Source organism: Megalops cyprinoides, chromosome 14 (genome assembly GCF_013368585.1).
Source record: "Megalops cyprinoides isolate fMegCyp1 chromosome 14, fMegCyp1.pri, whole genome shotgun sequence".
In the NCBI taxonomy this organism is placed as follows: Eukaryota; Metazoa; Chordata; class Actinopteri; order Elopiformes; family Megalopidae; genus Megalops; species Megalops cyprinoides.
Genome location: NC_050596.1, coordinates 11,256,285 through 11,279,969, shown reverse-complemented (window position 1 = coordinate 11,279,969; position 23,685 = coordinate 11,256,285). Strand labels below are relative to the sequence as shown.

The following is a 23,685-nucleotide window of genomic DNA, read 5'->3' as shown; positions in this document are numbered from 1 at the left end:
AACACCAGGGGGCAGGCAAGTCCCAAGTCTCTTTCTATTCACGCACACCTGGCTGACTGCATGAAGACGGGACACTTTACGCAAGCATAAAAACTTTGACAGCAATGCCAATTGTCTCCAGGACAACACCCCCAACAAGCATGCATGCATGCACACGCACACACAATCGCACACACACATAAACACAAAGCAGAGAAGACAAGGTGAATGAAATACATCCACAGCGGCATGGTAATTATTTTGCTGGTTTCAGAAAGAGCTCAGACAATGCAGCTATGACTGTTCGCATTGTTTTCGGTGAACCTCAGCCAACATCGGGAGACGGGACACGGCAACTGCAGAAGAACCTGAAGAAATTGATGTGCTTAAGTAACCCATTACTGCATTTTATTTGACAGCAATGGTCTCCTATTTTATGACGAGGATGACGGTGAGGACTGAAAACGTAACGGACGTTTTTATGTTATTAGCTTTGTGACTGCAGTAGTTTTTTTCAAAGGTTTAAAGACTTCACACTGATCTGTAAAACTGCACACATTGCGCAAGTTCTACAGCCCCAAGTGTATTCTAAACTTTGTGTGAGAACAGGAAATAGACCCCCCCACCACCACCACCACCCCCATCCCCAAATTGCAGGTTTGAATCTCAGGGTGGGATACGGCTGATACTCGTAATCCGATTGGTTGCAGTGAGCACCCCGCTGTGGAAATGGATACTGCCAGCGGTACTGTAAAAGTCCAGTGAATAATAACTACTTCATCGCCGTCATTATCGCCATCGTGGGTCCGCTCTGCGCTCCTTTGGGCCGGCACCACCGCCGCCCCGCGCTCCCATCCCCAGGAGTCTGGCCCCGGGCCCGGCGGAGTGCCGCGCTGCGCACAGGAACTTTCCACAGGAACTTCTTGTTAAAGAAATCCTGCCATAGATCATCCTGACAGACCCGCGCCGCCGCTCGGCCTGCTGGGAGATTTCCAGATCCCCCTCCGCGAGCACACAAACAGCCCGGCCACTGCGTGCCAACCGGGGAGGAAGGGGGGGGGGGGGGTGGGGTAGGGGGGAGGAACGGGAGGGTTGGCTGCTGCAGCCAATGGGAACGGGGGGAAAAGATCACTGGATGCTGTTCTCTTCCTGTGCGTTCTGAGGAAGCACCCGACAGAACGCAGCTCCGAGAGGTGACCGCGACTGGTCTGACCCCTGGCCGCCCTTCAGCAGAGGAGGCCTTACGAGCCTCACCGACATCTCTTCAGTGATGAAAAGACACTCGGACAATGGGACGAGCACAAGGTTTGAACTCCCTTTTCTAACACGAGGCCCATAAAAAGGAACACAGGTGTGACCCTCCTGCTGTTTGCACAATACCAGTGTGGGAACTCACCTTCTTGTTGAGCTTGAGCCATGTGCTGTAGCCTTTGCTGTCTACATACTGCAGGCCGAAGAACCACACCTCACGCAGACCCACCGTCTTCACTACCTGTGAGTGACAGAAAAATCACAGCACTACATTAATTCACTGTGACAGGAGACACAGTCTGTGGACTGCGGTAACAGAAAACCCAGCAGGAATTAGACATTAGGTATCATTATTTTAGCGATTTTCACACCGACAAGGCATGTGCATGTGGATTAATTTGCTCTTCGATTAATTAAAACTCACTCCTCCCTCCCCCACCAAGCACTGTAGAAGGCTCCGGTTCTTTCTGTGGAAATAGTGACAGAAAGATTTGCACCCCCTTACACTTTCAGGGAGGAAAATGAACAGCGGTGATTATCTGCTATTTTATGCAGGAGTTTTAGAACATTGCTTCATGAGCACTAATGAGCAAAAATGAATCATTTGCAATCGTTTTTTCAAGGTATAAAATGCCCTGTGAGCTTCCGGAGCTTACTGAAGCTGTTCATTTACAACCACATTACAGCTCGCTGTTGAGCTGATATTCAACTCTACATGTAGCTTGTGGTGTTTTCTAAAAAATGCTTTCAGTGTATAAAAAGTTACTCACACAGTAATTATTCTGCTCCCTAAAAACAAAAATGGGGCCAAGTTATTTTCTTAAATAAATGCAGCTGGCATGATAAATGTAATATATTTGTATTAAGGCTATTTTTTGAAGTGTTTTATTACAACAGATACCAGCTGGTTTGTGTGATTCATTTGTGCCTCTATTTTGGTAAAAGTAATACTTATTTCCACAACTGGTAGTACAGAGAACTGCAACATTTTTGGCCTTTGCATTTTGGTGGTAAAATTTTGGACCCGGCATAAGCCTACTGCCTTCCCAATTTGTTGTGCATAGAGTTAAGCTGTCTTTTTTGGAAAGTCATTATTTGAATTTTTTTTTTTTTTTTTTACTGCCAGGACCCAGGTTTGGCAGCGTTGCTCCAGCAAAGCTTATTTCTAACTCTACCCCGAGTTAGTGGGCAACAGCAGAACAAGATCATCTGCATAAAGTAAAAATTTTCCTTCAGCTTAATGTAGGGGCGGCAGTGTAGGACAGTGGTGAGGAGCAGGGCCCGTACCCGAAAGGCTGCTGGTTCAGTTCCCCACTGGGACACTGCTGCTGTTCCCTTGGACAAGGTACTTAACCCACAATTGCCTCAGTAAATATCCAGCTGTGTAAATGGATAACACATAAAAACTGTAACCTACGTAATTCACTCTGGATAAGAGCATCTGCTAATTGACAATAATGTAATCCATTAATGCATTATGCAATATAAAATGAGACTGGGGCTACTGAATGTTCCAACATTGCAGCCAATTCGTCCATGTAAATGTTGAACAGCCTGGACTCAAACTCATACCATGCTCCTACTTGAAGACATTTTGCTCTTTTTCTAGTCTTCATTGCATTTCCTTAATGTGTACAGGAAATTGCTGATTTTTTACTCCCAACACAAGACAATCGGTGACCACTGAAGCAAGGCTAAATAAGTCATATATTATTAATGTTATTCTCATTAAAATCATTGCGTTTATTCATTTGATGCTGTGGCAGTATACACAGCATGTACATTATGCAAATAGGAATTTAACTGATTAAGAGAAAAAGAGAGACTAATATGATTAATGGTCTCACCTAAAAGTGTAAGTGAATACAGAGCCACAGAAATAACTTGAGCTTCACAGAGTGTTTGGTGGGGAAGCAGGGAAACATTATTCACATACTCTCGGTAGCAATGGGACATTTGAATATAACATGAAACAAAATGCACATCCATAATTCAGACACAGTTCGGCCCAAACACGATATTTTATTCAGGATCCCAGAAACAAGGCTGCTCCCACAAGGTGTTAATTGTGCTCGTTGAAGTTCAGTGATGTGAGCCCGTACCACTAAGAATCTGCCACTGGACGTGATTAAGAGTTTAATCTTGGAGATGCCCTGCTTGCTGCAGTGCTCACAGTCCACAGCAACCTCACTGTGACGGCTTTACAGCCGCACACAACAAACCAGAGATTCAAAGAATTTTTTTTTTCAAAAAAAATATAAAAAAAAATCTAGGATTCAACCAAAACCAAAACTTTCCACTCTGGTTTCCTCCAACAAAAATTACACCAAGTCTTTTTCAATATGACCACTTCACTGGTGCAGTCCGTCCAGAGCTGGAAGCTGGCCTGAGCCACCAGTTCTAAGAAATAATTTGGAGAATAATATTAAATAATATGGACCCCAACAGACCACAGTATGCACTGCTCCATGTTGTGAGCCAAATCGCTACATTTTCCACAGGACAGTAAACTTCAATGTGAATATGGGAGGGTTGCCACGTACTCCAGAGAATTTGGACGATGATGCAGAAATTTGAATTGTGTTGTATCATGCTCACACAAGTCTGCAGCAAAATAAATCAAATGGAAGGCCTTGCAAGCTCTTGTGAAAGACGAAAGGCATTGCGTGAGAAACATCCCTGGCGTTTCCGGGAGGGTGACAGAGAGAGCAGAGGACTGTACGACATCCATGCGTTTCTCTTAGGCCAGAGTTCCACCAGCCCCCCTGGAAATGGTGCCCCCTCCTCAGAGAGCCCACGTCCTGAATAACTGCGCAAACCGCGCAGATCATCATATGAATATTTCAGAAGAGGGCATCAATATTGCAGCATGTGTACATGTTTGCATCGGGACTGTACAACACAGGGAAAAGTGCATACACTTCCTGTCGCAGAGGTGACTGTGGCCCTGTCCTCACCATGGCTGCAGGGAGCCCATGACAGCCATGATCTAACCCTTTTTTCATCTTTCATTAAACTGTCCCTCCATGAACACCGTTTCAAACGGCTATGCCAACCAACACAGAAAGCCAGACAGACAAACAGACACACACAGAGTCAGAAGCGCACCTTAGCAAACACCTTCTCTCATTCATCAACCAGTCTGAACACTGGTCTCCGATCGGCAGGCATCGGCTCGTTGTCAGGGCAACTCCTACACACGTCCTCTCGGGAGACGCAGTGAGTAAGGACGCCGTTTCTCAACGGGGGAAGCGCTGACGGCCGCGCAAGCGAAACGAAAACACAAAAAAGGGCTTGTCAGGACGTCCCTGAATGCCTCATCCAGCAGACGTTGCTTCAACATAAACGGCGACGTGCGGTCTGCAACAATGGGCCGTCTGAGTCAAAGCGCCCGTTTGCGTAATGAAAGTACAGTGGATGGGGCCTGAATCGAGCTGCCCTCTGACTGGAAGATTTGTGAGCGCAGCGTGACGGCGGAGCTGAGGAGCGTGTCCCCACACGCTCCGAGTGAACTCCGGTAGCCTGGTGCGGAAAGCAAACCCACCTCTTCTGCCCCAACTCCAGCTCCACAAACTTTCTTCAAAATCTCTTCCACCCCAATGCCAGTTCTCAAAGCATCTCCTCTGCCCAAACACCAGCTTTCACATCTACTTCAACCCCACACCGCCCCAACACCACCTCCCAAACATCTCTCACCACAGTTCCTCCTCTCAAATGAGCAGCTGCTCCACCCCAACACCACCCTGTCAATTACCAAGAAAGGCTACCCGAACAGGAAAAATTATCCACGTTTCAGTGCTTCCATACTCAGTGACAATGCAAAGTGACCCTCTTTGAGAGACTTCCACCACTGGCCTTCTATTTCCCCTGTCAGTTTATTTATTCCTTCATATTATTCAGTAAGCTTCATTTGGATAGGGTCACTCCAACAATACCTATAGTCTTAAACCTACCAACACAACTGAGGTCCCATCAAAAGGATACAGAACATGGTCCCACCAGGCCTCAGTTCCCCAGTCTGTGGGGAGAGACCACTGCACTAAGAGACCATGTGTACATGACAAGGCAGACTATTTCTTTAATAAGAATGAAAAAGCAGAGAGCTGACATCTTCTGCCTTGTGAGATAGATGCCCTCTCTCTGATGCACTGCAGTGACACCTGGCCCAACTGCTGGACATCTCTTGGGGAGAATCAGTTGGGTTCTCCTCTCACTTGTATGCACACCTGTCTGCCCAGCAGCAAGTGACCTGAACCAGAACAAGCCCGAGACCTCACCACTGGCCTTATTCATCAGCTAACGTAGACACAGCTTGGGAAAAAACAGCCGGAGAAACATGGAAGTGATAGCCCTGCTGCCCCTCTGGGAAAGTGCTGTTAACGCTTGACTTGAAACACACTCTTCACAAACACACCGAGAGCACAGCCGCACAGCTGAGCAGGGAGGTGAGGGCCACTGAACACACACACATGCGTGCGAGCACACACACACACACACACACACACACACACACACACGCGCAAACTCTCTCAACACCTCTCTATTTCACATACACGTGGTCTCTCTCTCATATGCAGCATATACCAATATAGGCCTGTTCAATATTTAGCTTCGTGTGGTACAAACCTACATGGCTGTGGTCAATATTAGCCTGCATATGCTAAAGACCAACGCCTACCTGATTAGTGTTTGGCTGCATCTGTACATACTCACTCTCCCCCTTATATTAAGCAGCACACACCCACAGTCTTGGCCCATATTCAGCTGCGCATGTTATAAACCCACACTGACCTGGTCAATGTTTGGTTGAATATGGAAGAAACCCACACTGACCTGGTCAAAGAGCTGTTTCCCAGTGGTGTTGGGCTGGATGGCGAACTCCAGCTCTGCATCCATGGTGGTGACCCGGACATTGATCTGCAAGTCAAAGAAAGACATTTTTACACCTCTGCTCAGTGGTTCCCCTTAACCAGGGCACCTTGCTGCACTTAAAATGTTTTCACCTCAACTGTAACGTATTCTGGAATTATATATATTATATATTCTGGAATACATTTCCTGGTGGGACAACTGAGGTACATTGCTCAGGGGAACATACGCTCAACGTTCTATTTGGGATTAGACCACATGTCCATCAGGTCTGGACCTTGGAGTTCTATATTAACACCATGACCACTCACTTCACAACACTTTAAAGACATAATGGGTAAAGTGAAGAAATGTACATTTGTCGGGGCCAAGCAAATCCATAATGGGTGGGACCATGGCAAAGACAAGCGAGAGAGTTGCCATTGCTGTGTCTCTGCAATCAGCCCAGGAAACTCCCCAAACACCCGGAGTTGAATACTTTGCAACACACAGAACTGCCTAAGCGACTTAACACACACAGAACTGTCACAGATATTTACAGCTTACAGGCTTGTCCAACACTGGCTTGGCAGAAAATGCCTCTACCCTTCTCGCCATCTTTCCATTGAATAATAAGACAGAGGAGCGCAGTGTACAGTGACAAACCTTTCCAGCGCGCTGCTCACATCTCTGAGTGAGAGGGAGTACAGTCAGATTATCAGGCTTAAACAGGCTGAAGGGAGATATGCTCCAATGTGTTTCCATCTCTCTCTTTTCCTCTCCCTCAGCCTCTTCCCTCCCTCTCTCAATGTAATGTGACAGAAGGGTGTCTTCCCCCAAAGCATTTGTGAATATATGAAGGAGACTTGCAACGATTACATTTCCACCGCTGGATATTTCTTGTAGCAATGAAGGTTAATTACCTTACTTAAGACTGCAATAGGAGTACCTCACCAGAGAATCAAACCTACAGCCATCTAATTGCTAGGTTTTTCACCACTTCAGCAGACCACAGCTTAAACTTAAACTCCCCCCCGCTAACTCTGCTGCATTTCTCCGGCTGTATCGCTTTCTTTGCTATCCCTCATCTCACAGTATCTGAAAGTGGGAATACATATTTCTTAAGACTAATTAAAGAATAATTAAAACGTAGTTCCATGCAGAATACAAGTGTTGCCATTTTACAGAGCGGGAGGGACGGTGTGTGATACCATGCCTGTGTGCATGTGAACTGCACCCACAGAGAGCACTCGGCTGATTCTCAAAGGGCAAGCGCTCCACTTCCTAAATATAGCCCTGTGGTGACAGGGAACTGAGGTGCTCATTATGGGCTGTCTGAGCCTCGCTGGCACACGACTGACTTCACAGCGAGTACGAAGGGGCACAGCCAGTCACACGGTCTCTCTCCACCCTACCTTATGTGCTCTCGTAATGTACCCCCTTGCTAATGCTCTCTGTCACTGCCGTACAAACCTCCCTCCCACTCTTCCTCACAGACACCTCCGCGTGTATCCCCCACTCCCACCATCACTCTAACATTCTCATGTGTTCTACACCTCCCTCTCCGCCCCCACTTTCCCCTCACTAAAACACTGCCGTACACAATTCCCCGCCTCGACTCTGCCTCTCTCTCCGTGTCTAAAATAAAACCCATGTTCCTGCCATAAACTGAACACAGGGCACACAGGGTGAAAAGTTATCAGGATTCTGGAAGGGTAAAAGTTCTTGTCCTGCAATGGAACCAAGTATCAGTACCTCTCTCTCCCCGTGGCACAGAGTATCAGTAACTCTCTCCCAGACTGGAACCGAGTAACAGCAACTCTCCCCCACACTGGAACCAATTAACAATACCTCTCTCCCCCCAGTGGAACCAAGTGACACTGCCTCCCCCCGCAGGGAACCGAGTGAGAGTACCTCACTCCCACTGGCCCAGAGTAGTAGTACCTCCCTCCCCCAGCAGAGACTTACAGTAACTTTCTCCCACACTGGAACTAAGGGACAGTACCTCACTCCCACTGCCAGAGAACACCAGTAACTCTCTCCCCCAGCAGAGCCTAACATTTCCTCTCTCCCTGGCTTACATAAGATCTGCTCTTTTAGTCTCCCTCGCTATTCACCCATGAAACATGACAGAGCACATATACTCTCCCCGTCCTCTTTTATTAATCGCCTATAAAACCTGCAGCACGGTTACATAATCATTCCCCCTGCATATGCTCTATCTCTCACACTCACACACACACATTCACACAGAGTTTGGGCAGCCATGTATGACAAAGGTAACCCCTGACATTTAAACACCACTGCCACACGTTTTATTTGAGGCTTACTGCTTTGGTTAGGTGTGGCTGTTTCTCACAGCAGCCAGAATTTATCAGTATCTATTAGGGATGCAACGGGACACGGTATGTTGTCGAACCATTCTGTACGCCCCCTGCGGTTCAATACGCACAGGTAAAGCGCGGTATTACGATATGCCTGTCATTTTCCTATAATTTCCAAAAACTTGTTTATTGCACTGCAGACAACACGCACGTTGTACACTCAGATCCACAGAACATCTCTGGAGCCTGTCAGAATTTCCCTGGAGCCTATCAGTGCTCTGTATGCAAATAAGAGCTGGAGAAGAGAGGGCAAACTAAAACAAATATTCTCTCAGCTCCAACGTGACAATAGCGAGCGCTAGCGAGACAGAGAGAAGCAAATCTGAAGAGGCACCGCCGTCTTTCAAATACATTGTGTGGGAACATTCTGGATCCAGCGTTCGATTCAACGACGAGGGTAAGAAGACCGTAAACAAAGTAAAGTCTGCCAGCGTTGCTTTGCCGCTGTCGGCTACTCGAGTGGAAACACTTCTAACGTGATGTCTCATGTACGTCGCCATCACCCGGACGTACCCCTTGCAGGTGGAGCTGGAGCAAGGACAGTCCACTTGTTAGCGAAAACACAACAATCTCTCGCTGCTGCCGTCCAACAACAATTTGCGACAAATTCAGAAAAACGTAAAAGAAATAACGAAAGCAGTGGGAGTCTTCATAGCCAAAGATCTGCAGCCCTATTCGGTGGTCACTGACTCGGGATTTCGTCACCGGATGAAAAAAATTGAACGCTGTTACGGTGTCCTCTCTCGCACACATTTCAGCAGCAACATAATTCCCCACCTCTAAGAAACATCATGGAGAGAAATTGAAAACGAACTGACACAGACACCCTATGTAGCTCTCTCCACTGATAGTTGGACCTCCAGAACAACTGAAAGCTACCTCATTGTGACTGTATTGGACTGGGAGATGAAGAGCTATGTGTTGCAAACTCGTCCCCTGTATGAGAGTCATACAAGCACACACTTAGCCCTAAAGTTAATGAACGCTGCGAGTGAGTGGAAGCTAGAGAGACCAGATATCACAATCCCAGTCACTACGGTTAACGCACAAAACATAGTGAATGCCATCCGTGAAGCTGATGGGTTTGGGCCCCACATTGGATGTTTTGCACACATCCCAGAAAAAAAAACAAAGGAATAGATATCTCACATAGGGTACCAACTTGATACAAGTATGTACCCTGTTTATTTAAAATGGAGAAGGCAAAGCACCTACAGGTTGTCAAAGTTAAGAAGCACTTATTTTAATGTTTTTCTCCCCTTGATTTTATACAGTAGAGACAGAAACCAGGCCTAGTCAGTCATGCTGCCATTTTTCTGAATGGAAAGTTTTATTTGTCTGTATGCAAAATAAAGAGTTCATTGCTTAAAGGGTGATGTTCATTTTTTCTTTAATATAAAGATACCGAAGCCATACCGTTACCGTGACCCAAAAACCATGACACATACCAAACCGTGGGGCCACTGTACCGTTGCATCCCTAGTATCTATGTGACTTTGATGTGACAGGTTTAATCTCCTCTGTCTGCCCACACCGCCATTTCACAAGTTTACTTCACTGTTCAGGTGGTGCCGAACTGCCAGCCACCAAACCCCACTGCATCTTAGTGAGGACAAAGAATATTTTGCCTGCATTTTGACTCTGGGGAAGACAAAAGGCCGTTTTAACGCCAGCCCTCTGTCCTGCGACCGGCGTGTCAAGGCTCTGTGGGAGAATGAATGTGTGTTTGTTCCCCTTCCACATAGCAAATTTGCGCTCAATAACGGAGTGTTCGCAGCACCGGGGCGGGTTCTCTTGGCCGGGGGGGGGGGGGGGGGGGGGGGTTGGGGAGGGATGGGGGACAGACGGACGGACGACGGTGACGCGGGGCTGGAGGAGGGCGCTCCCGGCTCCGAATGGAGGGGCACCGGCGCGGCCCGGGGTTTCTATCAAAACACGCAGCGCTGCTTTCACCATTTCTGTCAACACTCCCGCGTATTTACACGGCGCTCGCGGGTCGTTCACAGGCAAAATAAACACGGCGCGAGTGGACGGAGAGAGAGCCGCACGGTGCGGAAAGAGCACAGAGCGAACGGTCCGTGGGCGGGTCAGGGGACCGGTGCGCTCGGGGCCCCCAGCGTGTACATACCGGACCGAAGCATGGTGTGGGGGATGGGAGGGGTGTGCATGCGGGATATCTGCCAGATGCAGCATGGCCTTGCGGTAGTTACAACTGATACGACTGGTGCAGGATCCACTGTGTATATTAACACTGAACGAGTCCCAGTGGATCAGCACTGCTGTACTCGCGGCTGACAGAATACAAGCTACAGCAGTCAACCACTGCAGGAGTCACAGTGGATAGACTACCTGCTGCAGGAGTCACAGTGGATAGACTACCTCCTGCAGTAGTCACAGCAGACAGACTACATGCTGCTGTAGTCACAGTAGACTAAATACATTGTACAGCAGTCACAGTAGATGGACTGCACGCTACAACAGCTCCACCGCACATTCACAGCACACACACACACACACACACACACACACACACACACACCCCGAAAGCCCGTCCTGCTCCCTCAGCTTCTTGGTGCAATGGCCCGTAATGACCCTGCTCTAAATGATCCCTGAGAAATATTTGCCAGCAGTGCAAAATTCGGGCTACGCCTCTCACACCAGCACAGAGGCCAGACTGCGAAGAGACACAGTATCCACAGCACGGCACGGGTTTCGGGGGAGGGTCGCAAACTCCCTTACGGCCACACAACAGATACAGCTGAGAGAGGAGGAAGGAGGGAGGGAAAGAGAGGTGGGGAGAAAGAGTGACAATGACAGAGAGACAAAGAATGAGATTCTCAGAGAAAAGCAGGGACAGACAAAAGCATCAAACTCATCCGTCAACCACACTCACAGATTTCTCACAAGCCAAAATGACATTACTGTGCTCTGTGTCAGGGTGTACACACAGCGCACATCGCTGTCACTTTAACGCTGGATACATGTATTGTAAACGCGCTCTTCTGTCTCTATTTGGCTGACAGATCGATGCCAAGAAGGTCATGTTAATCGTTTGGCCAGAGAAACTTCGACCTTCAGTCAGCTGCTGGAGAGCTTAACCGTTGGTCCTGCAAGAACGTCTACGATTTTGATTTAGGTGGATCTTCGATCCTCACGAATCCTTGTGGCATCTGAACTACAAGTGCTTCCAATGAATCGTGGGATTTAACTGCATCTGCCATTCCCACTGGATTTCATCTACTCCAGTGCTATCAGACTGGAATTATTTCTTCTTCTTTTTCTTCTCCCCAGCTAATTCTGCTGCTGACAGAAGCACCATTCAACGCTCATCTGAACCTCAACTGTCTTGTAATATATTGTAACATGTTTGCGCAACCCACTTCCCTTTGGGGACGATAAAGTTTACCTTGACCTTGACCACCATACTCGGTGTACGGAAGACCTGCATGCATAGGCCAGCAGCGGGATCTCGCCTGGGACCGCTGCGGTCTCTCTCCAGCATAAACGTGCCGTGCACAGCAGTGTGGTCACAGCCGGAATAACGACCCTTTTCCTCGCTGTGGAGTTTGACGGACAAGAAGAACCGCAAGCTTTATGGAGAGGAGCTGCGGTCTTCGAGCTGCATAGGCGCTCCGCTGTATTGCACAACAGCGATTAAATATTGATGAGCAGGCAGGTTTACAGTGCTAACGTGGTCCAGGGGAGGAAGAGATGGCTTTGCGCTATAACAATAAGCAGGCAGTAATAAAGGCTGTGGGAGTGCGGCATTTCCACACACACACACAGCGTCTGAGTGGCTATCAATCACAAGCACTGTCTTACTCCCTGGTTCTCATTCTCTCTCTTATGCGCGCGTACACACACACACACACACACACACACACACACACACACACACACAGAATGTGAAAGGGGAGGGGGACACTCCATTCTCAGGGTGCTGCTTTTACACTCTTGCTGGTAAATAGAGTTGGTTCCTCTGTATTGAGCTGGCGGGGACACATAAAAAAAGGCTAAGCTGCATTAGAGAGGATGCCACCCCTGGATGAAGCACTGGGGACAGGCAACCTCCACACTACCCCACTGTTGCCTGAATAATCCCAAATGACTGCATACAGTGAACCTCCAACACCACAATGACTCACTGGGACCTGTGGCTGTAACTGAAAATTAAAAAAAAGAGAAAAACACTCATTTACAGGAACCCAAGGAGGCCCCAGTTTGTAAACAAGCAGTTCAATGGTCAATATCTGCAGGGAAGTGGTTCACTGGAAGAACTAAGGCGACCTCAGAGCACACAGGCAGGGAAGTGAGCCCTCTTACTGTGCAACGACCTCTGAGGGGGAGAGAGGGGGGAAGGGGAGGGGGGGGGAATGGGGTCCTCGCTCTGCAGCAGCCAGGTCGGGCGGCTGACAACATGCCCGCCCCGGTCAAAAGCTGTTTTTAATTTAATTCCCCAGAGGCACCACGCTGCACAACAGAGAGGATTAATACACCGCACAGGAGCGGATTAAAATGCTGGGGAGGGAGGAGGGTGCCGGGGAGCCGCAACACGCGAGAGCCGCGGTGTTTTCATTACCGGAGGACGCAGCGCTTTGCGCCCGGCAGGCAAGGCCAGCGTGCCCGAGCCAAAGCCAAACACAGCGGGCAAATCAAGTGCACAGCGCCAAGCCAAAGCCAAAGCATTCTTCACGCCGGGACAGCGCAAGACACACAGGCATGGCTGAGCACTGATAACAGCTAACCGCTAATTACAAACAATATAACAGCAGGCATTTTTTTGCCAGAGTACTGCGCCAAACACACATTTTGTAATTCAGAACACTAGCTGCGTGTAGATGATAAAAAGCAATCAATGCTAGTGACGGCTCCCAAAGTGCAAGCACAGCAATTTTCCAGCAGGACTCCCGCTGACAGAGAACCCCAAAGCATCTTGCTCACCGTGAGGGGAGTGAGTGTGTTTGTCAAAGGGCTCATGCATTCCTGCTTGTCACACGGTCCCCTCAGACAGCGAAGCATGAATGTGCACTACCAAAGGGACATATTATACCACAAAGTTTTCCTAAAGCACAAGCTCTCAGAGAGGCGGGGACGCAAACTAAAGGCTGCTTCTTATTCGACTGTTTTCACCAAACAGGCACCAAACGGTTTGGTGGTTCGCCACACCAAACGCGTGATTCCGTGAATCTCTGCTGGAGCCGACAGAGGGACTAATTTTAGCCTTCTGGCCAGTCTACACACTGCCGAGTATCGCGGGGTGGGGGGTGGAAGGGGGGCGGCAGGGGGGGCCTCCTCTTTGTGGGGGGTGACGGCAGCCAGCGAAGCGCAGCAGGCTCTGTTTTGAAAACAGTTTTGTGGTCAGACACCCCCTAATTGAATGTACAGCTGTTCCTAAGGCATTTACAGGGACTCAAGGCCCAAGACCTAGGCATTACACAAACCCCACCCCCAGCGTAATCCTGCTCGGCTCAGAGCAGCTGTCTATCCAGGCTCATTACCATCTGAGGGAACTCCCCACCTACACGCATTCTGGACCGGGCCGGGCCCTGCCTCCCAAAATCCAGAGTGCAGACCCGCGCACCAGGCCTTTCTGCTGAGGGCGGACAAAAAATGAGGAGGTCAAAACGGCCAAAAAAAGTCCACTGTGTACTTTTAAAAAAGTGCTGACTGGACTAAGCAATTTCTTTTTGAATAACCCCAACCAAAAAAGAGGAAATTCGCTTGACCCACAGGAAGCTGCTGGTTTCTCTCATGGATTTGCAGAGTTACCTGAGGTCACGGAAGACAAGACAGACCGAGGAAGCATCCCCACCCCCAATGGCCTGCAGTCACAAACGCATACAAATATGCGTGCGCTTGAGAGATGCCGTTTGCCGCGTTCCGAGCAATAGACCTCTTCTTCTGTAGTGCTGAAAGGCATACGCTGTAGTAGTTTGAGGATTCTATTTTCCAGTCGACATTTCTGAGGAGCATTAAATACATCCTTAGATTCTCTGACCGCCACTGGAGTGTGCATTATTCATATTATTTACAATCTAATAACAGTTACAGCTGGCCAAACGCTAACTTGCCTCTCACACAAACGCACATTACTTAATGGAAATCTCCTGTGTGGTGTCTCCAGAGACCGAGATAATATGCATGAACTTTAACAATTAAGCGTTATGCAACCAAATCACATGTCAGTCTTCACTGGGACCGGGAGCAAAGCCAGGGTTTTCCCTGGATCTAAAATCTAGGCTGCACGTCTAGGTTTTTACGTACTGTCTCGTCAGAAAACGGTCCAAAATGCCACCCCGTTCCCGTAATTCCATCATTTTTAATTTCCTAAATAAATTTTGCTGTACAAAAATCGGCTTCACTTATGCGTGCGTCTGGAGAAAGAACCAACATTAGTTTTCATTTAACTGCTGAACAGCAGGGCTAATTTTGAGTCAGTATTTGGGTTGACATTTTTTGTAATTTGAAGCTAGTTACTTTATTGCATGTCAACGTTATACAACAAACCTTATGATTATTTTCCTTGGCTTTCTGAATACTTTGAGTTTAACTACTGCATGAAAAAAAACTGCTGTAAGGATTTGAATTTATATCTGGTGCGCAATATGAATTTAAATGAATTCATCTCAGCTCCTATACATTCATATCCATTCACTCAAACTACCGCAGCTGTGACTGCAGATGGTGGAACTCAGACTCTGACTTTTCCTAAAAATTTCACCATATTATTTGTGTTTTTTTTTTTTTTTATCTTGGTCACCATGTATGGTGAACTCGAAAAACATAGTGAACTAGCTCCACTACAGCTGAGAAATAAACCACAGTGGTTTTCTCAGATGGAAAAATAAATTGGGATGTTCCAGTATATGCACAGAATAGGAGAAATGGTGAAATCAAGCCTGACCCATTCAAAGCTATTTATTAGCGAGTAACTGATGGATCATTCTGTCTCAAATCAATATTTACAGGCCTCACTCAGGTCTAAGGATTATTTCAAATTGCTGGCACATATTGCTTGCTCATTCATAGCACCAAACCGGAATTTCAGGATCTGTGTCAAATTCAGCTCAAATTTTGCATTATTTTCCTACACGTGGCAAAAGACAGACTGCTGAAGACAGCAGTCTTGTTTCAGCCAAGGGAGTCTCACCTACTGCTGACCCTGGAGCAATATTAGAATTGAACTTTTTCAGAACCACCTACACCCTAACGCACAGAATGTTCAGAGACCTTTTCATACTCCCCCAAACCCCTCTATTGCTAAAAATAACAGGCATGAGTGCAGACAGCCACAGGGCCTTTTCCTGTGGGTCCATTAGGGCATAAATAACCTGTGCAGGGTCGGGGGGGGGGGGGGTGAGTTCTCCCCTGTCACATGTTTAAGAAGCGTTATTCAGAAACGCACATCCTGTCCATGGAGCTGGACTTCGAGTACGTTCAGATCAGAGCTCACGTTTACAGCAAAAAGATGGCACCGACCGATCTAAATAATGCAATCCACCCCCACCAGCCTTTTCCGGGTGAAAATGACTGGCACGAAGACAATAAATTTCACTTAGGTGACTTATCTTTTTAATTCAGTCCAACCCAACAAACAGTCATTATCCTTTACAAGCTTTCGGAATGAAAGTGTAATATAAACAATTTTATAGGGGTAAAACAGAGGACTGAACAAAGTTGTTTTGGGGGGGGGGGGGGCGGACACACGGATGCAGCAGCACGCTGCACGCAGGTTCCAATAAATACGAATGCATTCGGCTGCCTGGGGTGCAATCGTGCAGGAGTTCCACGCATTTACCAGTTACGTTACATAACGAAGGCTAATTTCCACACAAGCCCCGGCATTAGAAAAAAATCAGAACGGGCGGCCTGGATTGCGCAATGCTAAACCGAACCACATGCATGGAAACTTACTGCGCTGCCGCTTCAGTCTGCGCTCTGCTCCTTCCAGCAGAAAAAGAGGGTGAAAGTTCACACAGTTCAGTCCGTGAAGCGCCAACCCCCCTGTGTGCCATGTAACATATTCTTTTTGCAGTCAGTGGTCCTGCATCTCCTCCAACGCTGTCGCACAAGGGCGACGCATGTGCGACTCGGAAACAAAGATGCAATGTTCCCGGCCGCGCAGATTTACGGCAAGCCTGTCACTGAGACCATTCAAAGGCCCGCAGAACGGTCTGAGAGTCCCCCTCCCACACCTCTCCAAGCCCTACATCAGGCGGCTGCAGAGAGCAGAGGATAAACGCTTCACATAAACACACGTTAGACACCAGGCCCGTGCAGCTGAAAAGGGGTGAGCTGGAAGCCGCTCTCTGAACAAATTCGGCTGAACCGAGCGGTGACCGGCCATCCCCGTGAGGGCCCTCCACTTCTGCAGAGAGAGCACACGCCAAATGCTTACTGATCATCGAATACAGGTTTCGCCCCCCTTTTATGACAACGCGTTCACAGAAACCCTGCCGTAAAAAAAAGCCACATCGGCAGGAAGTGACCCTTTTTTTCCGCCGCAGACACGGTTCTATTTAAGCTGGAAGTAAGTCCCCGGCGACGTTCGAGAAATCACACTGATCATATATTCCGAAGCTGTGAAGAACCCTATCCAGTATTATGAAATGCACTGAATGAGGGTGACAGTATGATAGTATGAACAGCACGATGCAAATCACAGACACGTGCTTACTTAGCTGAAGGCCGAGCAGGACAGCACACACATTCGAAAGGTTAAAATGAACCTTCCTCAGTTCCTTCTCAAGGGTTCACTGAATGAAAGCAACAGTCAAAAATGAGACGACAACACAACAACTCAAAGATAACTTGCTTCTTCAGACTTTCATCATCTTTGTCGCAGTTCCCCCCCCTCACATTCTTCACTCCAAAGCCTCTCTCGTCCTAACTCCGGATTTGTGCCGTAAAACATTTGATGGCAGCGTTTTTATACATTTTAGAAGCGCCATAACATCGGACTGCTTGCAGTTATGGCTTTTTTCAAGAGAATTTCATTTCAAGCCCCAAATCACATATACAATATAAATGCCAATTCAGGGCTTCATTGGCATGAAGTGGACATGAAAGTGGTGGTACAGAGGCTATTCATACTGTTATTCACATGCATACACATTAATGAGAGTCAGGGTAAGAGCCCTGATGATGCTTCAAAGAGCAGCACTATGTGCCCTTTTGTGAGCACAATGTCATAGACTTCAAACCACCAACATAATGTTACTTAACCCTGTGTACTATACACTTCCCTGGAACATATAGTGTATCTTACTCCCATAAGTATTGTACACCATACTCTGGCTGATATAGTATAGCATATTGGGATAGAATACTACAGTACAGTATAATATAGTATATTAAATTTCATTTCAGTTTTTAATCGTTTAACCAAAGCATTAAATCCTTAAATGGGTGGAGGTTCTGCTTCAGGTCCGGTCTGGTCTTATTTTATCTCATTTTTCATGTCTGACTCACAGAGCTAAAAATCCCTACTTAATAACTCAGAGAGAGCGGGTCTCTGTTAAATTCACAACTATGAAGTGGCAGGAAACATCACCACATGCATGCACACAGTCAGACGCGCACTTTCAGGCGCTGGGAACACTTACCGGTTTCGGCATCTTCCTCACCACCCTTCCCCTTTCTCCAAGAAAACTAAAGGAACTCGCCCTCCGTCTTCAGACGGCACGACGACTGTGGGCTGCACGGCCTGAGAGGAGAACAGAGATAAAATATTTTTTAACTATAACGAGTTTTAGAAACACACTGGCACAGGAGGTTCTTACAATTACAAAGCTGAGATGGCAACCTCAGAAAACCAGAAAACCCCCCTGCCAATCCCATGGACCTCAAAACTGGCCATTTCGTTTAGTAGCGGAGAGTACTGCTGACTAACTAGTAGTACTAGCAGTCTGATTAATCAGATATATGGTGCTAATGCTCTCATCACACTCGACGCTAAGGTGTAAACACGTTGTGTGGTCACGTGCATAGCGTGCTGTTTGCTCTGGAGAGAGATTCGCTGAGCATTGGTCCAGGGTCTTCTCCTACCTTACCTTTATTATCTTCCTACACCCTGAACACTATGATGCTAAAATGAGACCTGAACCAAAGCAAAACTCAAAAGGCAATCCTTTATGAAGACATTAGGCTCAAGGGTTTAATTATTTTATTCACGCATTTATCAGTAACACAGTGTGATAATTCCTAGGGGGGCAGCAGCTAACTGGAGGAAAATACACTGCATTCTTCTCACCAGTGCCACCTTCATAAATGATACCTAGGGAGGGTGTAAACATACATTAGGAAGGAGAAAAAAAAAAATCCATGTTCAAAAGCATGAAATTATCAGTTTTGAGCACAACACAGTCTCAATGTATGTGACTTCAATGTTTTGTTGAGTTTTGGACTGGTTTGGCATTACTCCATACACACATCCCAACATTAAGTTCAGTCAACCAATTACCATCAAATATTAACCCACAACAACGTATTGTACAGTATATATATATATGTTATATTATATGCTACTGGAGGAGTCTGTATCTGAATTGCTGTGGGGAGGCGCCGGCAAGAACAGCAGGTCCCACAGAGAGCCTATTACACCTTGTGCCCAGCGCACAATAAGCCCTTAACACCTTCGTTCATGTACTGTGTCTGGGCCTACACCCAAAAACACAGAAAGAGTTGTGGAATAAGCTGCAGGCTAACAAGTAATAACTGGGCAGATTTATAGAAACAGCTGGCGACTTTGTGTGTCCCGCAGTTAGGGCAAGAACTTAATGACCACACAGGGCTGCACCAGTGGCCATCAGGCAATACCACATCACTCCAACCGCTGAGTCCTCAGGCGGTGAAACAGAATGATTCCCCGATTTCAAAACCCACGGTGTGTCATTCCTGACTCCCCAGACGCTGCAGTAGCCCTTGTGAGATGTTTGTCAGGTGTCCCAGTGCACTCGCTTCCACCTTTTAAGAGTCATGATATGTGTGCTAGGCTTTAGTGAAGCCAGTCCACAGCTCTGCATGGGGTGTTTCAGAGGGCTAGATGGCTCTGACCCCAAACTAATTGGGGTTAGTGAAATACCATCTATATGGAACTGTCTACCTTCAGCCTAGTAACACTAAACCAATCGTTCAACCAGGGCACCACAAGAACTGAAAAGAACCCAAATACTCTCATAAATTCAGGCTTGCTTGGAGCCGTTTTTCACATCCGATGGAATGTTTACGGCAGCCAGTTGCGGCCGTGCTTTAAAGGAGTGATTAGCCAGAGAGTTTCAGTTTTGATCTCGCTCCAGCTGTTCATTATCCAATGTTAGAGGCAGAGTCCTTGCGTCTGTGTGTCTCGGGGTTGTACACAAACACCACAACACTGCCACAAGCTGGTGCCACCCCACGCTCGGTTTGTCTGGAGCCTTGTGACTTCTTAACAACGGACGTGTTTTGAACTGAGCAGGGACCTTAACCACGTAAGATTATTACATTTCACCTGAAAAAACAAACAAAAAAAAACAACAAAACGCCAAACACGCGTGGGGAAAGGGGGGTAACTACGAGAGGAAAGACAGGGAGACTGCGACTGAGAGACAGATGTTGATACTGTCTCTTTGCCATCAAGTTCCGAGTTCCAATACGCAGGGACAGAGACAGGGCCCTTAATTCTGTATGGAAAAACATTTAAACTGGAGGGAAGTGGGTATTCTGACTCTGAAGCGGAGCTCTCTGTTAAGACACTCATCAGAGGTCTGGATGAACGCAGCAACGGCTGAGTTTCCACAGCAGACGGCCAAGCTTAACCTAAACCTCATGCCCTGGGAAATACGTTTGGAAAGTGTTTTGGCCCCACGTTTCTCTGAATGTGGGGCCAACCCAACCCAACCAATTTGCCGAGATGCAAAAGACGAGGCCTGCTGTCACGATCAAACAAATATTACAATTCATTAGTAAGTATAATCAGTAAATTCATTTGTAAATACGATCAGAAATTATATTTGAAGAAGGAAGAAAATGATCCAGGTTTAAAAGGAAACCTTGTACCACCAGTGTATACGACGGTGGTAATTTCAAGCTGCTTTTTAAAAGTAGTACAAAGTACAAAGGTACAAATATCAAAACCCTTAGCCAGAAAGCCAGACTGATACCAGTGAAGCTGGGGAAACAGCCCAAACCAAATGCATCACCTGCAACATTCTCAGCTGCTGTCAGTCTCTATGGAGCAGGTGTAAGTACAGGGCTGATACCCACAATCCTTTATTCTGATAATAACAGCTGGCATGTGTACTCTGAGTGAGTACCTTCCCTTAGCTGTACACTTGGCCTCTGGACCAAGTATAATCATTCTGTTTATATGATTTATCACCTGTAATGATGCAAACCAGGGGCACAGACCTATATAAAGCAACATTTCTACTTATGAATAAGATCTTATGAGTCTCTGCAAGGGGGAGTAAACAAACTTTGCTGATGGTGCAGTTAAGCTTGCCACGTTGATTAACAGCAAGACGAAAGGGCCATTTGGATTTGTGTTTGGATGTCAACACTCAAATGCAAGAGCCCAATATCTCAGAACAGAGATTTTTTAAAAAATCTGATTTGTATAATTAACATTAAAGGCTAGTTAACACATAAACACCAGTCTTACCCCAGACTTACCACTTCTAATAGCCATGTTAAGCCAGCCATGATTCATGGGAGAAGTTCATATGAAATCCTATTTCTGCTTAATACCTAGGACTATGTGGTGTGCCTTACATGCTGAGAGTGGATATCAAGCCAGGCTTGGTATTTTTGCACATTCCTCTTCGCAGCAGAACTTCACAAGTGATATAGGACTGCCAACAATCAATTAAGAAAAAAAAAATCAATAATTACAACATGCACAATAATTAATTAATTTTAAAAGAGGCATTTTCTCTAACCTTTTCATATTTCTTGTAGAGCTGCTAGGGAAAAAAATCAGTGCACAAGCCATGGAATAATAAAGACGAAATGGACGTGAGAGAGTGCCAAGCCTAACATACACGAGGAGAACGAGGAATTTATTAAAGCAACCACTGCAACAAACTGCAAAACAAATGCAGCGGGGATCGAAAGGAACTGCACTGAACTTTTTCTGGGACAAATAGCTGTCCATTTTATTTCTCAAATTTTATTCGCTCTGACACTCCGCCCCCATTGCCCTGATCAAGTGAATAAAATAAGGAGGAGTGGATCTGTGATTTTAGATTTTAACGGAGAGAGAGAGACAGAGAGATGGCAAAATGCATTCTGGGTTTGGCATCCCAAACAGCGTTTTCACAGATGTGCCCCAAGCACTTCTACTCAAAATGGTGTCCAGTCATGTGGTTGAGGGTGTCCCAAATAAGAAAGAGGACTTTAACTTGTCCTCTACTACTCCCTTTGATCAAATGTAAACACAAATACACTTCACAATTAGTTGGATATCCCAGGATTCCTTTCATCTGATACCCCAGGGTACATATTTGCACAGAATTTTACGAGTTCCATTCAACCACAGAGGTAACAAAACCCCCCATTTTTAACCAAATTTACCACAGACGGTACTGAATTTGAGTGCATGAACTTTTTTCCACACACAATCACTCAACAGTGTTGCATTGCCCAAAGTGATTCCCATGCATTTTCACCAGAAGTGAAAATAAACTGTGTCACAAAATTTCCAGGCTCAAACTAATCTTAATCAGAATGACACTTATTTTATAATTAAGGTAAGTAATTTGTTAAGAGTTAGAGAAACAAAACATTTTATGCCAATTATTACTTTTTTGCAATAAAGCTGGATTTACACCTGGAAGCCCTTAACATGTATATCTAACAATCCACATGTTAAACCCCCAAAAATAATAGATTAAAAAGGAAAATCTCACTAAAAAGGAAAATCTCACTCCTAGACATGTTTTGCTCCTTCTAAAGTAATGAGCTGTTTTCTTCCCCCACAAGCCATTATTTTGTCCAAATTTTTTTTAACGTTACCTCCTTGCAGTCCCTTGATTTCCAAACAGTGCTTGCGGTTTATGGGAAAGATCGGTGCAGACTACCACATATCTCTTTTCTGAAGAGGTTTAAAAGAACTAAAACAAAAACAGTACTGTTGTCGTTTCCATGGTTTTATGATGACAACGGATGGTGTCCAAAATGTGCTCCAAAATAACACATTCCCATACATCCTCAAATATATACTTGCCGTGTCATGTTAAGTATGGACTTGTTCATGCCACTCTTGGACTGGGATACAGCCAGAAAGAGAGAGACAGATGGCAAAATCCATTCTGGGAGGCAAATAATTTGTAACACTTAATTTTCTTACTTTGTAAAAGAAAAAATAGGCTCTTCTGTGTGGATTAATACTGTTGTAAAAGTGATGAACAAATTTACAACAAAGTAATTTATGAAATTGCTGTTGAATTATACTTTAAGATGCAGCAAATTAAATAACCTAATAGCCTGATAGAGACCTTGAAACTGTGTGTCTTGAAGTCATAAGACACCATCAGTGACTAGTAGGCAGCATCATGTAGCTTTTAAAATTGTTGTAGAGTCCTGAGGTGGTGAAGTATAAAGCTTGCATCTTGGTCAGCCATGGAATCCCAAATTCTGCAGTATTCCACCTGTGATGTGTCAGATTAACGTGTAGTGCAACTACTGGTGATTTTCAAGAATCATAATATAATATGTGCTAGCTCTCAACCTACACTTTTAAATAAATGCTTGCTTTTTAAATTAATACACATCAGCAGCCATGCTAGCCTGTAAGGTCCCAACTCACCATGCTCTTTAAAGATCCCATGGCATCTACTGCAAAAAAGTAAGGGGTTCCCTGGTGTTATGGCCAAATTCCTAATCCTAATTCCTAACTTCAATCTGTCCATCTAATAATCCCCTCATTTAACTGACAAAATAATTCCCTCCATTTCCACCTAAGATGACATGTGGTGAGCATTCTGGCTCAAAATGGCTGCCATGCATTACCCATGTAACTACTACACTTTAGGGGCAATTGAAGGTGCTATATAAATACAATCTATTAATAAATAAAAACTAGTAATAATATCTCCTAAATCTATGGATGAAATGTCATGGACACAGGTGGTCTGTACCTCAAAATACATTTAGAATAAAATCTACAAAACTACAGAAAAGTTTATTTAACTAATAGTGATTTATCATGGATGGGGAAACTCAACTTCCAACAGACTGGGCAGCA

The 23,685-nt window shown here is 46.0% G+C and overlaps 1 protein-coding gene across 2 annotated transcripts in view; it reads right to left on the bottom strand.

The window, feature by feature from the left end:
- Positions 1-23,685, bottom strand: part of LOC118789048 (radixin) — a 40,234-nt gene that overhangs the window by 14,368 nt on the left and 2,181 nt on the right. The window contains exons 2-4 of one of the 2 annotated variants that reach the window (XM_036545342.1): positions 18,068-18,168; positions 6,064-6,147; positions 1,376-1,471 (exon numbers count right to left, since the gene is read on the bottom strand). In XM_036545342.1, the coding sequence (XP_036401235.1) occupies positions 1,376-1,471; positions 6,064-6,147; positions 18,068-18,079 (192 nt within the window). In that variant the 5' untranslated portion in view covers positions 18,080-18,168. Of the gene's footprint in view, positions 1-1,375; positions 1,472-6,063; positions 6,148-18,067; positions 18,169-23,685 lie in introns of those variants that run through there. The other variant, XM_036545343.1, reaches the window with a different exon arrangement.